Source organism: Erpetoichthys calabaricus, chromosome 3, assembly GCF_900747795.2.
Source record: "Erpetoichthys calabaricus chromosome 3, fErpCal1.3, whole genome shotgun sequence".
Lineage (NCBI taxonomy): Eukaryota > Metazoa > Chordata > Cladistia > Polypteriformes > Polypteridae > Erpetoichthys > Erpetoichthys calabaricus.
Window position 1 is genome coordinate 147309286 of NC_041396.2, and position 24092 is coordinate 147333377.

The window sequence follows — 24092 nt, forward strand, 5'->3', positions numbered from 1 at the left end:
CAGAGCCACTGTGGAACATTTTTTTTTTTTTTTTTTACAGTGGCTGGAGTGCCAATCCTGCCACCAACTCCCAAGTTTTCCCTGTAAACTGGAGGACCTGCTTGCTGGGTTGGATTCAGATTAACGTCATACCCAGAACAAAGTAATTGCAGGTTAAGGTTCCAAGGAGTAGAGTCACTTTTGGCATTTTCAGGATTTGAACTGGCAACCTTCCGATTACTGGTGTGGATGTGACCAAATTTAAAAGGGATAAAACTAATAAGCATTACTTGTTTCTAAATACATTCATTGGTGTCAATTCAAAATTTGTCATTACCTGCTGTCTGGCCCAGCTAAATTTCTTGGTTTGAAAATCTGGCCTAATTGAATTTGTACTTGAATAGCTCTGCTCTAAACTCTATTACCCCAGTAGTACACATTGACATGTAACATGTAGCATATAAGTTAGTTGGTGCCCTATTGCCTTGGCTTTAATACCTTGATTTATACAAGTACCCAATCAGAGGCTCTAAATATGCCCAATGGACCTACTATGGTGTAGTATCAACCTACTACTTAAACCTGTACAAGTTAAAAAGATAAAATGGGAAATCTGGTAATTAAGTAGTCTTATAAACCAAGACTTTTTTGTGTATTGAAGTATTTTGTAGTTTAACTTTAAAACTGGCTGCATGTGTAAGTGTGTTATATAGCATAGAAAGAACCTGTTTAGTCTAAACCATGCATATGCGTTACTTGAAGCAAAGTGAGCTAGTTAGCAAAAATAAAGAAAGGCCAACATTTAAAGATATAGAGTTGGGAAAGTGGTATGCAAGACCTGAAAGTGTGGGGAAGACCTGCACTTGACAGATAATGTTTGTTTCTGTCTCTCTTTTCTTTGCTATTTCGTATTCTACTTTTACTTATCCATCCCTATGTATGTTGTTATCACTGAGTAGAGAAACTGCAATGTAGCTCACCCCATTTCAATCCATTTTCCAGCCTACTTTATAAAAATGAGAGTCATATAGAGCAGGAGACTATGCCATTAGCACTGTGCATAAGGCAGGAACCAAACATGGGAGTGTCACCTAGCAGAACATCACAAGGAGATTCATGTAGTCACCATTTTCACTTAAACTTTCAGTTGCCAAGATACACAAAGTTTCAACAAATTGTTTAAAAAAAAAAAAAAAAAAAAATCACACTTTGTCCTGCAACTATTTTAAAAATGCTGCAGTACAAACATTTTACGGACCAATACATTAGCATCCAAAGTATAAAGTTTTGGCAACAAATATGCTCAGGACAATTAGGATAATGGAATATTTTATATATAATTTTAACAGGATAAAAACAGATTCAATTTCAACTTCAAGACTTTTAATGGGGCCACACTCTACTCTGCTAAATACAAGTGCAATTCAGCAGAAAAATATAGTTTACTGAAGCTATGAACTTATGTAGAGTTTAATCTTCAAGTATCCTAATCTTGGAAATTTGTACTAATTTTTACAAAGCAGACCAAAGATCCTTTTTCCCCAGACACAATCTTAGACAACTGGCACTTTTCACAAACTGTAGCAATAAGTAAATGTGTGTTTTTCAGATGTTCACGATGGCACCAGCTGCCGTAATTAAGTATGGCTGTACATCTGGCAGAAATGAATGAACCCATTTGGGACAGCACTTGAATAATTTGAAGACACAATGTTTACCCTAAGAACGCAGGCAACCAATAGAACATTTTCAAAATGATTTCCCTTTCACATTCTAGCTGCCCATTATGATTTGTTTTCCAGCACAGAGTGAAGCTTTATGTTTTCAAGTAATAAACCAAAAACAATTAAAATAAATGTAGAATATAAACAATCACATTATGCTATTTCCCAACTGAATACACACGAAAATAACAAGTTATGAAGGACAGCATTTAATTGCTTGACTGATAGCTGTAAATAAATACAACAGAAATGTTTTTCTCAGAGAAAGGCATCATAAAACATCAATGTTAATTCCCAATAAACTAAAATTGTGCTTAGGTTTAGCTGCTTTGGGACAAGTCTACATTAGGTCTAAACAAAATGCCACTTTGAAGATAAAGCTTCTTGGCATAAAAGTAATACTCATAAAACAATTGAATGCATTAGTCCTTTATGCTATGACACAAACAAATAGTTAATGTTTAAAATTAAGAAACACAGACAAAACTGATCTCTAGATTTATAAAAGCCACCAACGTTGTCAAAGTCTAAATAAACTTGATCACATCCTTCTAAATATAATACTTAGCTCTCATTGCCATCTGATTAATACACAACCAAAAATCAACTGTCATATTTGTATAAAGAGTAATTACAACTGTTGCCTTTAATATTTAAAATGGAAAAAAATATATATTTTTTAAAAACTGCTTTTCAAAAGCTTGAATGTACATTTTTAGATCAAAAGATTTAAGTAATATTTTATAACCAGAAGTTTTACTTGCTGTAAAAACATGCTTCATGAGAAGTCTATTTTATATGCTGATAAAACTGCACAATAGCTTTTTCTTGTTCATGAGTTTCAATGGAGCCAGGTCGAAGTCTTCTTATTTCATTGATTGCATCAATGCCTGTAATTTTATTTTTCTTCACCAGATAACATGCCAGCATTGTTCCCGTTCTCCCATGGCCATGAAGACAGTGGACAGCAACCCCCTGAAATTACAAGACATCGTTACTTATGCGGAAGATTTAACTTTTCAGTCTGCCTCACTGCCCTTGTCCTTCACATAGTACAATTAGATGGATTAATTATAAGCCACAAGATGCAAAGCAATTTAGAAGATTCTTTTCTATCTATTTTCTGTCTACTCATGAATAGCTGAAAAAATAATCAATTTTGCAACAGCTGCAAGCAGTACGGAAAAGGTGATCTCTCCTTCTTTCGCCTTCTATTCTTCTCTTAATAAGTCCTTTCGCCTTCTATTCTTCTCTTAATAAGTCCTGTTTTACATGCTAGAACATGGTATTGTGCTGCCCCTCTTTGTAGCCAAAACTACAAATAGTGGCATATGTCCTCAAAGCAAATCTTTCTTTAATCTATATATATATATATATATATATATATATATATATATATATATATATATATATCTGTATATCTATACACACACACACACACACACACACACACACACGCACACACACACACACACACACACACACACACAGAGTGTTCCTTTTTTAAAGTGGCTAAATCCATGTAGGTACTTGTGATACACTAGCATCTGTTGTGTATGCAGAACCTACATGATTGTAGCCACCTGGTACAGCACAAATACCAAGAGATTGTATAATAGCAAATTTTATAAATAGTAACTTAATATAGGATTAAGTACACCTGTATGATAAGTACTTATGCTTTTAATTTTGGATATCTATGCACAGCCCAAACATGCATTTTTCATTACATTTTCATAACCACAGGATTGTCGAGTTTGCTTTATAAAACACTTTACTGGTATGCTCTCTGAAGCATAACAAAAATTGATTACAATAAAATTAATAAATAAAATTAAAAAAAAAAAAATTCTCAAACTTCTTAATTCACATCAGGGTCTCTGGGATCAAAGCCAATCCTCATTAGATTTATTTGTAAGACCTGAACCAACACTGGATGGGACACAACTCACGCACCTGCCTACATTTACTGATCTACAGTTATCAATTAACCTAACACACACATTTTGGGGATAAGGTAGGAAAGATGAAAAACACAGAAGAACACCTACACAGACACAAAGAGAACATGAAAACTATACAGAGAGTGATGCAGCTTAGCAATCAACCCTACTGTAGAATGTTGGGTCTGTGAGGCAGCAGCACTAAACACAGCACCACCGTGCCATTCTCAAAACGGTCCTCTATAAAATAATAACAGTGATTAATGGGCTGCGGTGGGTTGGCACCCTGCCCGGATTGGTTCCTGCCTTGTGCCCTGTGTTGGCTGGGATTGGCTCCAGCAGACCCCCGTGACCCTGTGTTCGGATTCAGCGGGTTGGAAAATGGATGGATGGATTAATGGGGCATGCATAATTTACAAATAATTTTTTTAGACATTTTAAAAGTCGTTAGGCAGTAATCGCCATAGCAACATAATACACTTGAACTTTTAAATGACTTAAGTTTTTCCTACCAAAATAATGAAATTTTAACTTTAAGTCCTAAGTACTAACTTAAATTTTGACACTGCTGTTCTTTATACTGTAAATGGGTTACAAAAGCAGCACTCCGAAACAATACTTTTGCATTCCAATTTGTATAATTATATCTAAACGCACAAAAGAGGATGCAGTTTCATTTCTAGTTCTGTCAGATTTTTTTTTAGAATGGATGAAAAGATTTGACTTAACAACTAATTATATAAAATATAAATAGTAATGTAATCAACATTAAAACAATTAACCAAAGATTTACTCTGAAGGTTTTGTTGTTCCATGTTATTCATCCTCTAAGCCATTCAGGTTCCATTGTAAACAAGAATTCACACGAATAGCAAAGTCTTACTCACCTCTTTTCCTAACAGTCAATTCATGCTGCCTGAAAAAGGCAATGCCAACACTGTACGAAAAGTCATGGTGAATTCAGTGTAATCTCAGCTCTTTTTTTTCTCTTTTTTCATTCTGTTGTGGTATGACTTTGGGCTATACAAGAAACAAACAGTTGTTCCTGTTGTATGTAAAACACATGCCATCATGACATGACAGACAATCTTCTGTTTGTGAGGTCTAAAACACCTGTGTTCTGTATTCCTTGTTGAAAATTAAGCACAATGTATTTCTGGATAAGCATTCATTGGTTGTCAGATGTCATGCAGAAAAAGCCCATCCCAATGAATAATGACAAAATCAAAGATTTTATTGGAGTTAGTCACTGGGTATGTGACATCAGGTGAATAGCTTCACCAGAGCGTGCTGCTAACCTGTTCTAACTTGCTAATATTATTTAAATGAAGTCTATGACTAAAATTAACTGGAAAAGTCATGTAATGTGACATATGCTTTAGAAAGAATTAAAAAATGTTTACAACATTTTTGTAGAGTATTGGATGTGGCAGATTTCCTCCTTTCTTAATAATGGTATTCACAATGTTCCCTGTTGTATGTTATACTGTACTTTTTTTATATTCTTCTCTTCATCTGTAACTTTCAACCATAAAATAATTAGATTATTTTCTCATCTCTTTGTGGACAATGGCTGTCTCTTAACTTAGAAACCTTCAGGGAAATATTACATGAACAGATGATTTTATTGAGGAGTAATCAGAATTAATGTCAAAAAGAGGCAAATTACATTTGCACATAATTGATTAAATCTGGATACTTTGGCAAAGTGTTTTGCTTAGTATTATTTTTCCTAAACCCACTCATTTGTCTTGTATATAGAATGATGGGAATGGCAGTAACACACACCTGATTGTCCAAAAACAAAGCATGGGTGAATAATGCCTATTCCTATTGTGGTCACAAGATCTGTCTTGAAATTAAGCAATCAACATGAAACCAAAGCAATACGAGATGAAAATAACTGATTATTTCAATGTTACTATGTTATATGTCTTATAAGAAAAAATGTTATTTCTGCATCCTAGATAATGTTATAGGTGGTCAGAGAACAGACCCCCTGGGTTGCTGCGGCACCATGGATTCCTGCAAAGCATACTGGGAGTTGGAGTTTGCTACAGCACTTTTGGGTTCCTTGCGTGCCACCAAGGGTTGCTGCGGAGCCCTACTATGTCAGGCTTCAGCCAGACTTGGGAGTACAGGCTGACATTCAAAAATGAAATTTTAATGTTTACCAACTAAATAAAACAGTTCTACAGAATTTTATTTAGCCCTAGCCTCAGGAACAAAACATTTTTGAAACCAATCCAATATAATATCAGTGGTAACCAACCCCTTCTTGTTGGCTCGGATGTAAACTTTTCCAGATAACGAGCAACTTACATCTATGAGTACCCGCAGCATTAGAGCAACACATTACAGTGGCGCGATCCTTTGAAGCTTTAAACCCCGATGGTGATTCTGCATCCTCAGTTGTTAAGAGTACTTTTGGCGTACATCTCCAAAACAAGGCAGTCTCGTCAGCATTGTACACTTGTTCATCCACATATGCACTAGTCGCATCTTTGTCTGCTGAACGTTTTTCCCAACACACTGCACGAAACTGTAAGCCATGTCGCGACTTGAAACGATGCAGCCAACCTTCTGAATATTCACACTTGTGTAGCAATCCCAGCACTTCATGAACCACTTTGGCTTGTTCTTTTAATAAATCACCAGGAATTTCCACACCTTCATTTACACAAAGATTAAACCAGGTTATGAGAACTTGGCCCAGTTCTGAACTTTTTCCCTGTCATTGACTTCCTTACAAACATTTTCTTTTTTGATCCACTGTCAGAAAAGAACTTTAACAGTTTTTCTTTGTTTTTTAATATCATACACTGCTGAAGAGCCAATGTCATATGTTTCACAAATGGTTCGCAGAGACACACCGCCATCAAGATTATTTAGCATTTCCATTTTCTCTGCGATCGACAACGCACGATGTTTATGTTTTATGCCACCTCTTTTCTTTGCTGAATCCAAAATGGGGCTACACAGCAGCAAATAAATGATAAAATGAGAAGGAATGAGCAGGAATTCCTGTTCGCAGGTGCAAGCAAGACCCAACAACTGATTATCGACTACAGCGCCATCAAAGCATAAACGGCGCTTCGAGAAAACAGTGGCATGCCAACGTGGTAAATTTGAAAAGGCGTTCTGAAATCCATGCTGGAAATCTGAAGTAACCGGATGGCTGGATTTTTGAATGTCAACCTGTACTTCCCGTCCTAGCTAATGAGCCACATGCAATGCTCCCAGGAGCAGCTTAAGCGTTGTGTGCTTTGTTCATTGTGACCAGGTAGGAAACTAAAGAAAAGAGAATCCCAAGTTTAATAAAAACATGTGTTGTGCTTGGAGCAAAAAATATTAAAAAAAACAAATATTTATGATTTTGGTTATCAGTATTAAGTATAGTGGAAATACACTACATTACTTTTAAACATAAAAAGCTCTCGCGATTTCTGTTAGTCATATAGATTTGTGCCTTTGAAATGCCCATCTTAACCTGTCATGTCCTAACGAATAACTGTCAGCGATTCACCTTCTACAACTTTCAAGTGTCTTTGGCTATCTTAACATAAGGCCACTTTGTGCAGCATTACAATGTCTTCTTGAAGATACAAAATTTTAAATCATTATCTTTAATAGTAGATTTAATATATTACTGCCATAAACACGTGTCTCCTTGATTTATCCTCTTTAATAAAACCCCTGTGTGCGTCCAGTGTCCGTGTGTGTGTGTCTTCTGGTGAAGTGCGCATGTGTGGGGCACAGTGCGATGCTTCAAAGGCCGCCTGACGTGTCACACAAGACAGAGACGGCGGGACCTATAAAATATCGCGCGGCCAATCCAATCGGATTTTGGTAAATGAGGTAAGACCTAAAACATAAGGGATGAAAAATCCAATCAGTTACTGAGACGCAGAGACCAGCTTCCCCAAAGAGGTGGGATTAGTGTTTCTTGTTGTGCAAGTGTTCACTCTGAGGATGTCAGCTTGGCCTGGTAAAGTGTCAGTCATTAAAGGGGTTTTCCTAAATAAACGAATTTTCATGATATTGCAATAGGATGACTTTTAAAAGTAGATTTATTTTCGCGCACATAAAATCTGTTGCTGGGGAGATGCCACACATACAATAATCAGCTGCACGCCAGCACAGATTAAAATACTTGCTAGGGAACTGCACAGTACTTGCTGGGGAGACACAACAGGCACGATTATCAGCTGCACGCCACACATTACATCAGTTGCTGGGGAGAATCTGCTGATTGCCCACTGTTGTGACAGAAAATTAAACGCATATTATGGACACATCAAAGCCAGTATTACTGTTAGAGAAAATTACAGGCATTTTATGGAAATACAAACCAGTATTACTGCGAGAGAAAATTAAAGGCACACAATACAGTGACGCATATTGCAGCCACATACAAGCCAGTAAATATACAGCCATTTAATATAGACTATTCCTACTAATGTTTATGCACTACTGTTCTAGCACCTGTTATTGTAACGGGCTTAATGTCTAGTACAATAATAATTAATATTTCAAAGTACTAGATACTTAAAAAAAAAAAAACAATAAATAAGCCAAGTATGTTTATTAAGAAAAATGACAAATATTTTTGGCATCACCACCTATTTTTCTTGGAATATGCAAGTATATGAATATTTTATTAGGTTCAAAAATGCAGCAAGGGAAATCATTTTCAAAATAACCAGTTTATTTTTATACAATGAATATGAATACATTTCAGTTTCTATTAGTGATAAAAACCAAGCAACCTGCATGACAAACTGAAGGAGTACAGAAAAATCTCCCTGCAAATGCGGAACAGGGGGTACAAAATAAGATATAGATCTGTTTTAAATATACAGTTTGTGAATAGCTAAATAAAATATCAGACATTAACTGAAATTTATATAAAGCCTTAATGATGAACCAAGTAGTCGTATTTTACCTTATTTCTTAAAAGTAAATACAATGTATAAAAATTAAACATTTAATTAAAAAATAATAGATTTTGTACAAGGGATTAATTAATAAAAGATACTTATGTTACATATGTTACAAAGCAAATAAATTCAAAACAGTCACTAAAATATAGAATTGAACTATGAGGTATTGTTTTGTGGTAGTTTGTGATGATTGGGAGAGGTTTGTCACACCTCTTCGCCCACCCATAATATAAAGAAAAACATTTTTTCCCCTCTTTTGCTCTGACAGAATGGAAACAATGAAGAACTGAGTATTGATTTATTACCTTCTAAGTATCTCATGGAAGCCTAACTTGTTATTAGGTTCAGTCATACATGACAAAAAAGTAAGCCTTTTTTTTTAAAATCAGTTTTGAAACCACATCATGGAAAGGGAAGGGTTTAATGCAGTTATTAAAGCAGTCTCTGTGTCTCTTCTTAGAACAGAAGACGATTTTGCAAAGCAGAAGCCCGGTAGTGATTGCATCACTACATCCAGCTTGGCTCCTTCCAGTTCCGGTGGACAAAACCCACCAACACAGCAAGCGCTTGTTATTTGGATCAGAATTACTCATCTGTGGCAGTTGTCTTCACTGAGAAATTTATATGTAATCTTGTCCTGACCACCAGCCTCCATTCTTCATGACGCAGGCTCTCCCAGTCCTGCCTCCTTCTTCTTCCTTAACCTCCATTCTCTCTTCCTTGTTTCTGACTCAATCTCTTCTTTTTGATCTCAACTCCCCATCTCTGCCATGCTGGCTCCCTATATAGCCCCGATTGGGTACAATGGCTATCTTCCACATACTCTGAGATATGAATGAAGCACTTGACTGACAGCTAACATTTGCATGTGAATACATGATCAGCCAAGCACCCCAATAAACCTCAGTGTGATGCACATTCTGGGTACTCTCCATTTATTTATTTAAAAAGAACGCCACAAACCTCTCTCATCACAATAGCCCTTAAGAGTAATCATAATATGGAAAACTTATGATTTGATGAGATTTGAACTGTATGTCATTAGCATATTTCAAAACACATTTACATTAGGTCATATGAATTTTCTGCCTAAATATTCATTCCACATATAAATAAGATCACTTTGCAATTTAGCTAAAGGAAAGTAGTATTTGTTAACTTAAAAATGTTTGTTCCATAAAACTGAACATGCTCTATTTTAGATCAAAAGAGAAGGATAAAATATTTGAGGAATTGCATTAGAAGAGGAAATACTATGTACAAACACAACAGCTAAATAGCTGAATCATCTAGAAAGTAATATCAGAAGAAACACAATAGTGAATGAATGCTGTAATACAGTGCATCCGGAAAACATTCACAGTGCATCACTTTTTCTACATTTTATTATGTTACAGCCTTATTCCAAAATGGATTAAATTCATTTTTTTCCTCAGAATTCTACACACAACACCCCATAATGACAACGTGAAAAAAGTTTACTTGAGGTTTTTGCAAATTTATTAAAAATAAAAAAACTGAGAAAGCACATGTACATAAGTATTCACAGCCTTTGTCATGAAGCTCAAAATTAAGCTCGGGTGCATCCTGTTTTCCCCTGATCAACCTTGAGATGTTTCTGCAGCTTAATTGGAGTCCATCTGTGGTAAATTCAGTTGATTGGACATGGCTTGGAAAGGCACACACCTGTCTATATAAGGTGCCACAGTTGACAGTTCATGTCAGAGCACAAACCAAGCAAGAAGTCAAAGGAATTGTCTGTAGACCTCCGAGACAGGATTGTCTCGAGGCACATATCTGGGGAAGGTTACAGAAAAATTTCTGCTGCTTTGAAGGTCCCAATGAGCACAGTGGCCTCCATCATCCGTAAGTGGAAGAAGTTCGAAACCAGCAGGACTCTTCCTAGAGCTGGCCGTCCATCTAAACAGAGCGATCGGGGAAGAAGGGCCTTAGTCAGGGAGGTGACCAAGAACCCGATGGTCACTCTGTCAGAGCTCCAGAGGTCCATTGTGGAGGGAGGAGAACCTTCCTGAAGGACAACCATCTCTGCAGCAATCCACCAATCAGGCCTGTATGGTAGAGTGGCCAGACGGAAGCCACTCCTTAGTAAAAGGAAAATGGCAGCCCACCTGGAGTTTGCCAAAAGGCACCTGAAGGACTCTCAGACCATGAGAAAGAAAATTCTCTGGTCTGATGAGACAAAGATTGAACTCTTTGGTGTGAATGCCAGGCGTCACGTTTGGAGGAAACCTGGCACCATCCCTACAGTGAAGCATGGTGGTGGCAGCATCATGCTGTGGGGATGTTTTTCAGCGGCAGGGACTGGGAGACTAGTCAGGTTAAAGGGAAAGATGACTGCAGCAATGTACAGACACATCCTGGATGAAAACCTGCTCCAGAGCGCTCTTGACCTCAGACTGGGGCGACGGTTCATCTTTCAGCAGGACAACGACCCTAAGCACACAGCCAAGATATCAAAGCAGTGGCTTCAGGACAACTCTGTGAATGTCCTTGAGTGGCCCAGCCAGAGCCCAGACTTGAATCCGATTGAACATCTCTGGAGAGATCTTAAAATGGCTGTGCACCGACGCTTCCCATCCAACCTGATGGAGCCTGAGAGGTGCTGCAAAGAAGAATGGGCGAAACTGGCCAAGGATAGGTGTACCAAGCTTGCAGCATCATATTCAAAAAACTTGAGGCTGTAATTGCTGCCAAAGGTGCATCGACAAAGTATTGAGCAAAGGCTGTGAATACTTATGTACATGGGATTTCTCCGTTTTTTTATTTTTAATAAATTTGCAAAAACCTCAAGTAAACTTTTTCACGTTGTCATTATGGGGTGTTGTGTGTAGAATTCTGAGGAAAAAAATGAATTTAATCCATTTTGGAATAAGGCTGTAACATAACAAAAGGTGGAAAAAGTGATGCGCTGTGAATACGTTCTAGATGCACTGTACATTCTGAAGACAGAAACATTATGGAACAAACATAAGAGAATTGAACTACATTTAATATTACCATGATTAAATAAAAAGAATATACAAAGCAAATTATTTCTTCAACCACTTATAACCATTCTTATAATTTCTGACAATAATATTTATACTTTGCCTAATACAGAAAAATACAAAAAGATAAAAGTATGGTAATCACTGGAATAAAGTATAAAGCGGAGACTGTTAAATGTGGGAGCTGGACTCTGTGAAGAGTGTCTTATCTTTTCTCCTATTCATGATTTACATTGACAAGATGCAAAGGTACATTTGAGATATGGAGGGTATCCAGTTTGGCAAATTAAATGTTGCAATTCTGCAGTCTGTATATGATATGGTCCTCTGATCTCCACTGTACAGTGAAGTGTGATGCAGCTGGGATCTGTCGTTACAGAAGAACGTCTCCTTAAGTGGTAGAGTTCAAACAACATGATCTCTTGTTCATATTTGAGGGTAGAGATGAATGTGAGATTGACCAACATATTGATACAGGTCAGGTCAGGCTGGGCAGCATATACTGGTGTGGCTCGTTGCTATACCCACCACACAACGAAAAAGCTCGGGATACTGGTTGGCAACCTCCCAGGCAGGCACACAGTCCAGTCCCACCCTCTGGAAATGACCATCTTTCTATATGCCAGATGGGCACACAGATACACAGACACTTGTCCTTAGCTCAGAACTCTGGCAATTTATTCATTTTTGGTAACATACCAGTAAATAACACTGTCAAACATAAATTGGATTATGGCATGTAGAACAGTTGTTTATGCTGCTGTCTCATGGATTCAGCATACTGGAATTAAATCCCACAACCCTTAAACTGTGCATGCTATATTAATAGCTAATTTCAAATTGCGTCTGTGTGAGTGTGCCCTTTGATCTTCTTACGCCTTGTATGAAGTTGTTTCGTGCCTTGCACAAAGTGTTTTAAAATGCTACAGACCCCACTGATTCTGAATTGAATTAAGCTGGTTAAGAATGTCAAGTTTATTTATGCCAAAGCTGTATTGACTCTGGTTTGTGTGCACATAAAAACTATTGATCAGTGATGCGGGCTCTGCATCGGTCTGTCGTGGTGAAAAAGGAGCTGATCCGTAAGGCAAAGCTCTCAATTTACCAGTCGATCTATGTTCCTACCCTCACCTATGGTCATGAGCTATGGGTAATGACCGAAAGAATGAGATCGCGAATACAAGCGGCTGAAATGAGTTTCCTCTGCAGGGTGTCTGGGCTCTCCCTTAAAGATAGGGCGAGAAGCTCAGTCATCCGGGAGGGGCTCAGAGTAGAGCCGCTGCTCCTCCGCATCCAGAGGAGTCAGATGAGGTGGCTCAGGCATCTGATCAGAATGCCTCCTGGACGCCTCCTTACTGAGGTGTTCGGGCACATCCAACCGGGAGGAGGCCCCGGGGAAGACCCAGGATACGCTGGAGGGACTATGTCTCCTGGCTGACCTGGGAACGCCTCGGGATTCTCCTGGAAGAGCTAGAAGAAGTGGCCGGGGAGAGGAAAGTCTGGGCATCTCTGCTCAAGCTGCTGCCCCCACGACCCGACCTCGGATAAGCAGAAGAGGATGGATGGATAAAAACTATTAATAGTTAATTAAGCAATAATTTTTCAGTATATATCCATTACTGTAGATAAGAAATTTTGCATCTTTTAGTAACCATTCTTTTAAATCAGCATTTTCTTTCAGGGTGTGTAGCACCCTGAGTGTAATGCTATACTCATTTAATTATCTTTTAAAACTATATAGCACCCCTTCAGTATTTACTTCACACAGTATTGTAAAAAGTGACCCATCTAAGCTGAATGGCAGAAAAGATGACCAAAGGAAAAGTGATGACCTTTGTCATTATCACCCATCTGCATCTTTACTTCTTCTTGATGCTTCTGACCGTTTATGCTCCTTTTTTGACAGCTACAGATGGCATTACTACATGGCTAGTGGCCTGAAAAACTAGCTCTACCTCATTTTGCACAAACACACTGACCCCTGAAGGACAGGTGACTCTCTGTATTTAACCCACTATAAGACTGTAATGACACATTTCAACATTTCACTGTCTGGAAAAGATTAGAGTAGTCCCTGGATTCTTTTTTTTTTTGGTTGTATTAAAAAAAATGAAATAACTGCACAGTCCAGTTTCCTTCAAAAGATTTTGGTGCAGAAATGTAAAACTGATTAATGAAGAAATAAACCATCAAATACTAATGCCTTAAATTTAGGGGCCCAGGGATCCTTTCCTGGATCATGGTCTGTGAGAATTCCACATGTTATCCTGTCATATGCTGCATTCTTCTCTTATCCAAACAACATACAGACAAGATAGGTGTTAATTTTAATTTAGCTCACCATGAGCAATTTAAGGTAAGTGTGCACTGAAAGGTACTAGTATGTACCCTGAGATGATTCAGCTCCTCGTTACATTCTAATGATAAAATCAGATTAAAAAAAATTAGCAGATGGAGGCAAGTAAGAACTTGCTAGCAATAAGAAACAGCAAGGTAGATAATAATTAATGAGCACCACCCACTTTTACATCTCATTTACCTTTCATTTTTACAAATGATGAATGAAAATTTAAAAACTATGAATAATATTTACTGTATTTTAAGCCCTTGACATTTTCAGATATAAGCAAGCATATTTAACTTTAACATTCATATTTATTTATATCTTTTTAGTACTTAACACACTACATACACAAAGCCGTGACCAAAACGTTTAGAGCCTGAACCAGAATGAGGTATTTACTCTATGGTGATTATTTTGTCCTGTAAGTGGTGAAAATTAGCTGTTGTGTACTGAAGTATGTGAATTACAAGTTTCAAGCATTTGTAATAGTGTACTAATCTTGTTTCAGAAGGAAGTCAACATGAATGTCAAGAGAAGGACTGCAGAATTTCATCATGAGAAAATGGCTCTCAAAGTTAACCCACAGTATGGATGGACTTAAGAATAGACAGAATAAATGATACCATGGTAAAGTGATTGGAGACTCACAAACTGAGGGTAAATGAAACAGCTGTATTATATAAACTATGTAAACAAAATGATTCAAGAGTACAGATTTCAATTGCTGGACGTCTTTCAGTGAAAGCATTAAACAAACATATATGAAATGCTTCCTCTTGTAATGACTAATGAATATTCAACTTGTGCAATAAAAAAAATTGAAACGTTAATGTAAGAGCCATTTTCCTTGTTCTATAAGACTCATGAATATTTCTTAGATGACAATGCATAAATAACGGGAAGTTCCTATAACCCCCGCAAATAGATTCGCAGTGGTATATTCTTACCATTTCTAACAGCTTGGAGTAAACATTATTAGTCATTCAGCTAGTGATAGCCTTGCCTTGTATAAGGTGCAGAGGCATACGGTTTTTAACCGTGATCGCACGTCTCCGTGCCTGAGCACTCGCACTGTGCTAACCGGCCTACGGGTTCTTTGAATGTGAGAAATAGCAAGTAAAGAAAACTTATTTACTTAAGTATCGCACCGTACGCCAAGGCGTACAGAAGAAGAAGCTAAGAATCTTTAAGTATAGAAATAACTAAAGTCTTTCAAGAAAGGCTAAGTTTAAAGAAGATACCTTTTTACTTTTTTTTGTCTTTTATTCTACGTGTGTAACTATTTTTTCTTTTATTCTTGTGTGGACTATTTGCTTTTATCTTTCACTAAATACCTTTAAAACGAACTCCTGGACTCTGAGAATTCTTTTGACACGCGTCTTACCCGTGCCTGATGACACCTTATATATTTCAGCAGCTACACAAAAGTTAAAAACCTGCCTAAAACTGAAATCGAACTAAGAAAGAAAACTTGAAATTTCCTTGGATTTCAAAAGAAAGCAAGTTGTGTGTTCAAAGCTTGAGATCGGATTACGACGACTTAAAAGGGGTTTAAGCACAGTTCTTTGTGGAATAGCAATGGCATCTGAATCCGGGAGCCAGAAGAAATTCCGAACCCCCAACGAAAGTATCAGTGGCTTCAGCGAAAGCCGCTACGATTGTGACTCTATAACAGAGGATCATCTCCATGACGACAGAAAGCCGCTCGACTCAGCAACAATTAAACTACAATCGGAAATGGATTACAAATATAGACAATTATCTGATTCCATGAAGAACATAACGGAATTACAAAAAAATGAATATAACTGTGAAAACATAGAATTAATTTTCAATAATCAGTTCGCCAAACTGAGAATGGAATACAAAAAGTTAAGCGTCAAAATTTTATCCATCCAGAACACCGAAGATGCAAGGAAACTGATACAAACCAACGTTGACTCTAAAATGGAAACTATAAACAGGTTTTGTGGAAATACGACGGAATGGATATTTGATGCACAACAAAATAAAAGCCTCCATCAACAACCTAACTTTTCGGCTAACCAATTCAAGGATTACAGAACAACCACCGACATTCCTGACGTCTCACTGGAAGACAGTATCTCTCAGGTTTCCTTTCAAGGTAAAAGTCATGTAAGCTCAAGAGCTAATTCACCTAAAAACTCCCACATTTCCATAAAATCTAAACACAGTACAAGATCAACGACTACTTCGGTTAATGCCATCAGATCTCAAGAAGCAGCACACGCTGTGCTGTTAGTTAAAGCAGAGAACCAAAGAAAGCAACAGGCTCTAGATATGGAAGAAATGCAGTTAAAAGTTATGAGAAAGGCTGAGGAAATGCAATTAAAAGCCAAAAGAGAATATGAAGAAGCGCAACTGAAAGCTAAAAGAGATCAATTGGCTTTAGAAGAAGCCATTAAAGAATCCGACGCAAAATTGAAAGCGCTTAAAGGGTGCAATCGCAGCCCAAAGAGACTAGATCCCTATAACGTCCCCCCGAAATTAGATGTAAGAGATGTAAAACCACATGAAAGTACAGATTATCCCCAGCATTCGCTTTATCAGCAACAAAATAAAGTACCTTTTCAACAATGTTATGATCAACAGCAAAACAAAACACAAGCACCTAATATGCCCCATATAAAGGTGCCAATATTTGATGGCGATCCACTGACTTATATGAACTTTAAAAGGGCATTTGATCGAATCATCGATCAGACAACGAGTAACCCTGACGATAAATTAGAATATTTGATACAATTTACTAAAGGTGAACCTAAAAGCATTGCACAGAACTGCGCATACTTACCACCAGAAGAGGGGTACAGACACGCCAGAGAAAGGATAGAGACTATTTATGGAAATCAAATACAAATAGGGGACACCTACATGAAGAAAATCAGGATGTGGCCACAAATACAAACGAACGATGGAGAAAGCCTAAGAGCATATACACTCTTTCTAGGCAATTGCAAAAGCGTTATGTCAGGTTTAAAGAACGGAAACGAATTTGATAACAATTTAAACATTCGTACTATGTCATCAAAGCTTCCTCAAGAGCTAAGAGAGCGCTGGCAGAATAAAGCAATAAAGATCGAAAAAAGGGAAGGAAGAACACCAGGACTCACTGAACTATATGGATTTTTGGAAGATCGGCTCGTATCCTCCTTATACCCAATGTATGGCGCTTCATATGACAGTAATACTTACAAAAGGGAAAAGGTCGATTATGAAAAATATCCAGCAAAAAGCGGAATCAGAAAGGGCAACTTTGTCTCAAATTTTGTCACTACAGTAGAAAAGGGAGATAAAACAGAGAAGATTGAACGTATACCCGGTAAGCACTGTCTTTTCTGTGACAAGGGGCACGAACTTAACGACTGTAATGCAATTCAGAAACTAACTTACGAAAGTAAAATTGACTTTTTAAAATCCAAAGGCTTATGCTTTAAATGCCTTAAACAAGGACATCTTAGTAAAAATTGTGAAGAAAAAATAAAATGCAGCAAATGTCCTCATCTTCACCCAGTTATTTTACATAAAAATAAAGAAGAGAACTCTGATGATAAAGTTGAACTTCTCAAAAAAGAAAACACTAAATCGGTACAAAAGGACACTTCTCCTGTAAGTACGCCCGTAATATCGAAAGAGTCGTGTATGGTTACCGGGGCCGGAAACGGTGTCTTAGCTGTGGTCCCAGTTAAAGTTAGGTCTAAAGGCAACGAAAAATACATCGAAACATATGCTCTGATAGACCCGTGTAGCACAGCTACATTTTGCACAGAAAGTTTAAGTGAGCAATTAAATCTCACAGGAAGAAATTTTAACCTACATCTTGACACCCTAAACCACTTAGAAAGACCATTAAAATGTAAACTCATATCCGGTGTACAAGTCTGTGGGCTAGAAGACAACACATTTTACGACTTACCAGATGTGCATACCGCAACGGTTATACCTGGACATAAAAACAAAATCCCTATCCAAGAAGATATTTTGAAATGGCCCTACCTTAAAGACGTACATTTACCCCAAATAAACGCAGAAGTAGGCATGATAATAGGCACAGACTCTCGTAAAGTCATGGAGCCATTGGAACTTATACCAAGCGAAGGAGATGGACCTTTTGCAATAAGAACGGTCCTAGGATGGATTGTTATTTGTTATGAGAAGGAGTCAGACAACGAAGAAGTAAAAAGATGTTCAGTTAATTACGTGACGATAAAGAAGGTGGAGCAAATGTTGCTCCAGCAATACAATATAGACTTTCCAGAACGCGACTATGAGGAAAAAGAGGAAATGTCACAAGAGGACATTAAATTCATGCGCATAGCTTCAGATACTGTAAGCCTAGTGAACGGACATTACTGCATCAATCTGCCCTTTAAAAATGAAACTCTTGACGTGCCAAACAACCACTGTGTTGCAAAACAACGTGCTATTGGACTTAAAAGGAAACTCATGAAGCATCCAACATTCCATGAGGATTATAAAGCCTTCATGAAAGATATTTTAGACAAAGGATATGCTATCAAGGTACCTATTGAACAGCAAACCCTTGAAAAAGAGAGAGTGTGGTACATCCCTCATCATGGAGTATATCATCCAAAGAAAAACAAAATCAGAGTGGTTTTTGACTGTACGGCCACATACCAAGGTTTTTCTCTAAATGAACAGTTGCTGAAAGGACCTGATTTAACTAACACACTCATTGGAGTTCTTACAAGATTCAGAGAGGAACCAATCGCTCTCATGGCAGACATTAAATCAATGTTTTACCAAGTGAAAGTTCCAGAAAGGGACATGGATCTCCTTCGTTTTTTGTGGTGGCCTGAGGGTAATCTAAATAACGAACTTGAGGAATACAAAATGACAGTGCATCTTTTCGGTGCTACTTCGTCGCCCAGTTGTGCCTCCTATGCCTTAAAAAAAACAGCTGAGGATGCTAGAGACATAGCACCAGAGGAAGCAGTTAACACTGTGTTAAATAACTTCTATGTCGATGACTGTTTAAAGTCAGTTGCTACTGAAGAACAAGCCATAAAATTGGCCAAGGATCTATAAGCTTAAAGGGAGGATTTCATCTTACAAAATGGATAAGCAACAGCAGAGCGGTCTTGCTGTCAATTTCTGAAGAAGACAGAGCAATAAATCAAAAAGATGTGGATTTAAGTTATGACTTATTACCAGTTGAAAGAGCTTTGGGCGTCCAATGGTGCACACAAACAGAGAGTTTCAAGTTTCAAGTAAATCTGCAAAATAAGCCTGCTACAAGACGCGGTATTCTGTCCGTGGTTAGTTCAATATATGATCCGCTTGGATTTTTAGCGCCAGGCATATTACCTGCTAAGTTTATTCTAAGAGAACTGTGTAAAGAAAAATACGCTTGGGATCAAGAAGTGGAAATTAAATACGTTCGGCAATGGAAAAAATGGATGGACGATTTGCAATTACTTGCGGATTATAATGTGGACAGGTGCATTAAACCTCCTGAATTCGGTCAAACAATGACCGCACAAATACATCATTTTGGAGATGCCTCAGAAAACGGATATGGCACCGTTTCCTACCTCCTCCTGACTAATAAGGAAAATAAGAGACATTGTTCATTTCTAATGGGGAAATCTAGAGTGGCACCACTAAAACCTGTAACTATACCAAGGTTAGAACTCACAGCTGCAGTGGTAGCAGTCAAAATGGACAAAATGTTTAAACAAGAATTAAAGATTCCTCTGAAAGAATCAATCTTTTGGACAGACAGCACCACAGTACTACGGTACATAGCAAATGAAAACGCACGCTACAAAACTTTCGTCGCTAACAGAATCGCTGTGATAAGAGAGCACACACAACCCTCGCAATGGAGGTTTGCATCTGCACAAAACCCAGCGGATCAGGCATCAAGAGGATTAACAATAGAAAACTTTGTCAAAAATAAAACTTGGATACAAGGCCCAAACTTCCTGATAAAATCAGAACACGAATGGCCTAAGAGACCAGATGAAATGGATCTGTCTACTTGTTACGATCTAGAAATCAAAAGGTGCGTAGCAAATTGTGTAATTGTCGAAGAAAAAATCGAACCAGTAAAAAGACTTGTAGAGCACTACTCTAAATGGTTCAATTTAAAGAAAGCAGTAGCATGGTTCCTTAGGCTCAAAGAGATGCTAATGCGTCTGAAAGAAGAGAGAAAGGCAATTCAATACACAGTCAGCAAATCTGGACACAGCCCAGAGAAACAAAAAACACTGATCACAAAACATATGAAAGAATACAAATCATCGATGAGGCTAAATCCACTGTCCGTAGGACTTATCTAAAGCAGAAGACGAACTTATTCGCTTTAGTCAATTAAAGGCTTACCCAGAAGAACTTAAAAGCCTTATACAAAAATCAGCTTGTAAAAAAAAGTAGTAAAATCATCAAACTGGATCCAGTTTTACAAGAGGGAATATTAAGAGTCGGAGGTAGACTTAGCAAATCTGCTATGCCAAAAGAAGCCAAGCACCCTGCGATAATTCATAAAAGCTTGCATATTGCTACCCTCCTAATCAGACACCTTCATCAAATGCACAAACATTGTGGACGTAATTATTTATTAGCAGAATTACGCCAAAAATACTGGATACCTCAAGCAAACGCAGCTATCAGAAAAATAATTTCAAAGTGCACTATATGTAGAAGATACAATGCAAAAGTAGGTGAGCAAAAAATGGCAGATTTGCCAGAAGATCGCCTAGTACCCAACAAACCACCTTTCACTAACGTTGGAGTGGATTATTTTGGTCCCTTCTTTGTCAAAAGAGGACGAAGTTTAGTTAAAAGGTATGGAGTAATCTTCACCTGTTTAACAACAAGAGCCGTGCATATAGAGATTGCGCATAATCTGGACACAGATTCTTGCATACAAGCCATACTCAGGTTCAAAAGCAGAAGAGGCCGAGTTAAAATCATACGCTCGGACAATGGAACAAATTTTGTTGGAGCAGAAAGAGAGCTAAGGGAGGCTATAAAACATTTGGAGCACGAAAAAATCGGCAGCGAAATGATGCAAAGAGAAATCAAATGGATTTTTAACCCACCATCAGCCTCCCATCAAGGAGGAGTTTGGGAGAGACAAATCAGAAGTATAAGAAAGATTTTAAATTCGACATTAAACCAACAAACCCTCGATGATCAAAATCTTCCTACGTTGATGTGCGAAGTAGAATCAATACTTAACAACAGACCCCTCACAGAGACATCAAACGACCCTAATGATCTGGAACCACTCACACCCAATCATATATTATTGATGGACACTCAACCTGAAATACCACCTGAACTCGTATCAGAAAAAGATCCATATCCAAAAAGACGCTGGAAACAAATGCAATACATGGCTGATTTATTTTGGAAAAGATGGACTAAAGAGTATTTACCAATACTCCAGCAACGTCAAAAATGGCTTACACCAAGAAGAAATTTTGAACCAGGGGACATTGTCTTAATTGTAGACAAAGCTACGCCCCGCAATTCCTGGGTAATGGGTCGAGTCATCAAGACAATGCCAGATGCCAAAGGTGCAGTCAGAAGGGTTTGCGTGCAAACTAAAAACAACACATTGGACAGACCCGTGAACAAACTGTGCCTGATCCAGGAAGGATCAAGTAATTTAAATGATTGAATCTTAATTGCATGCTTATTTTTCATTGTGTATGTGAATTTACAGTAGAGTTTAAATTTTAAGTTTCTTAATTTAAGTAAGGAATAAGTTTAGTGAAGTAGTGAAGGCTCTTAGTAAGTAATGTTAAAGTAATTGATTTCTGCCCTAGCATAAACAATTAGGGGCCGGATGTGTAAGAGCCATTTTCCTTGTTCTATAAGACTCATGAATATTTCTTAGATGACAATGCATAAATAACGGGAAGTTCCTATAACCCCCGCAAATAGATTCGCAGTGGTATATTCTTACCATTTCTAACAGCTTGGAGTAAACATTATTAGTCATTCAGCTAGTGATAGCCTTGCCTTGTATAAGGTGCAGAGGCATACGGTTTTTAACCGTGATCGCACGTCTCCGTGCCTGAGCACTCGCACTGTGCTAACCGGCCTACGGGCTCTTTGAATGTGAGAAATAGCAAGTAAAGAAAACTTATTTACTTAAGTATCGCACCGTACGCCAAGGCGTACAGAAGAAGAAGCTAAGAATCTTTAAGTATAGAAATAACTAAAGTCTTTCAAGAAAGGCTAAGTTTAAAGAAGATACCTTTTTACTTTATTTTGTCTTTTATTCTACGTGTGTAACTATTTTTTCTTTTATTCTTGTGTGGACTATTTGCTTTTATCTTTCACTAAATACCTTTAAAACGAGCTCCTGGACTCTGAGAATTCTTTTGACACGCGTCTTACCCGTGCCTGATGACACCTTATATATTTCAGCAGCTACAGTTAATTTTTTAATAAAACTATGAACAGTGAACTTTAAAGTGCTTCCTAAATAAACTTGTTTACATAAAATGTGAAAGTATCTATTGTAGCTGTCCTGTATGTCTATTTGTCGGTCTATCAACTATCCATCTGCTTGCATGAAACAACTCAGATCCCAGTAGTCAGATTTCTTTGAAATTCAGAACACTTGCTCTTTTATGAAATTATACAGGAAGTTCAGTTTACACTAAGATATGTTGTGAGCTGTACACACTTGTGAAATTTCAAAAGCATCCATTTTAAAGGGACTTGTGAATGTAGACAGTTTTTTTTTTAAAGCAGAGCAAGATTTTGAGTGACCTTGAAATTTGAATTTACCTCGACAAGGGTGTGTACATTCTCTTTTTCTCCATGTCCCAAAGCCACTGCTAATGACAAAACAAATCCCTGAAACAAGTTATTGAAATGTCAGTAAAATCTTAACCAAAGTAAAAGCATCACATCAACTTTTCACAAGCTCAAAGGTGAACTTCAACACAGATCTGAACTCTCCCTCTGATGATTATTTCAAAAACTTTTAAGTTTAATAAATATGAACCATCATTAGCCATTGACCCTGTGCAACCAACAACTAACAATATTATATCAACTGAAAAAACTGTAAATCACAGCATTAATTATATGATATTGAAAAATGCTATTAAAAACAAGTACTTACTCTACAAATACATTCAATTACATTTTGCTATCCATGTTATTTTTGAGTATGACTCATGTTAATAAAAATATTTAATAAAATATTGTGGTCCTTGATTAAGTAAATAAACAAAAGTTTAAAATGTTCTAACTCTCAAAATAAAGTACAAAGTCTTAAACCATACCTACTTAAATGTTACACCATGTGCAGATTTTCATAATTAACTATGAAAACAAATGAGAGTACAACAACATAAATTAACCTAAACAACGCATGAACTGTGAGGCAATGCAGTGTGTGTTTGAAGCAGTCAATCCTGAATGTATGTTTTGGTTCTTTGATAGTTGGCTAAGTTATTGTGAATAACAGGTCATGTATTTCAATAAATATGGCAATACTTAATCTGTTGTTGGATACACAGCATGGTATAGTTGCTGCCACAGCTGTGGTGATTGTCACTACTGGCAATGGCTGTTGTAAACTTGAAAGGACAAATAGCCGCTCTGTCAGCAAGTGCTAAGTCGTCCTTCATCCCCCTTTTTTCCAACCAGGTCAAAACCACTTATTTTTAATGCTGCATTCTTTTGCACTTGTACCTTAAAGATACTGAATTATGCTTATATTATGCTCTGACTATGCTTATAGTGACTCACAGAAAGCAGCTTGCTGATGACTGGTTACCAGGCCACTTTGTTTGCATAGATTTGGCAATTGTGAGAATACTATTACACAGTTGGTTAAAATATATTATGAGGTTTCTGAACTGTTTTAGGACCCACCCCCCCAACGGGACGGCAAGCCACGCCACGTCTGTGGAGGGCTGCTTGTTTGTTGCTGAGGCAACCACAGGTTTGCAGCGTAGCAGCAGAATGCCGCAGAAACAAATATGAGCAGATCGAGATTGCACTATATGCACCTGTTACTAATGGGTGACGCAAGCGATATTATAAATGCAGGGAACATTATAACTTTGCCACTGACCTGGCCCCGAATATGCCAGTTTGCCGTGTCTGTGTATAGGTGAGTGGTAGCTCCCGCT

The 24092-nt window shown here is 37.6% G+C and overlaps 1 protein-coding gene across 2 annotated transcripts in view; it reads right to left on the reverse strand.

The window, feature by feature from the left end:
- Window positions 1–1896: 1896 nt before the first annotated feature.
- dusp23b (dual specificity phosphatase 23b) overlaps window positions 1897–24092 on the reverse strand; it is a 96556-nt gene continuing 74360 nt past the window's right edge. For both annotated transcript variants that reach the window (XM_028797381.2, XM_028797382.2), the window contains exon 3: window positions 1897–2678. In XM_028797381.2, coding sequence (XP_028653214.1) covers window positions 2493–2678 — 186 coding nt within the window. In that variant the 3' untranslated portion in view covers window positions 1897–2492. The remainder of the gene's footprint in view (window positions 2679–24092) is intronic.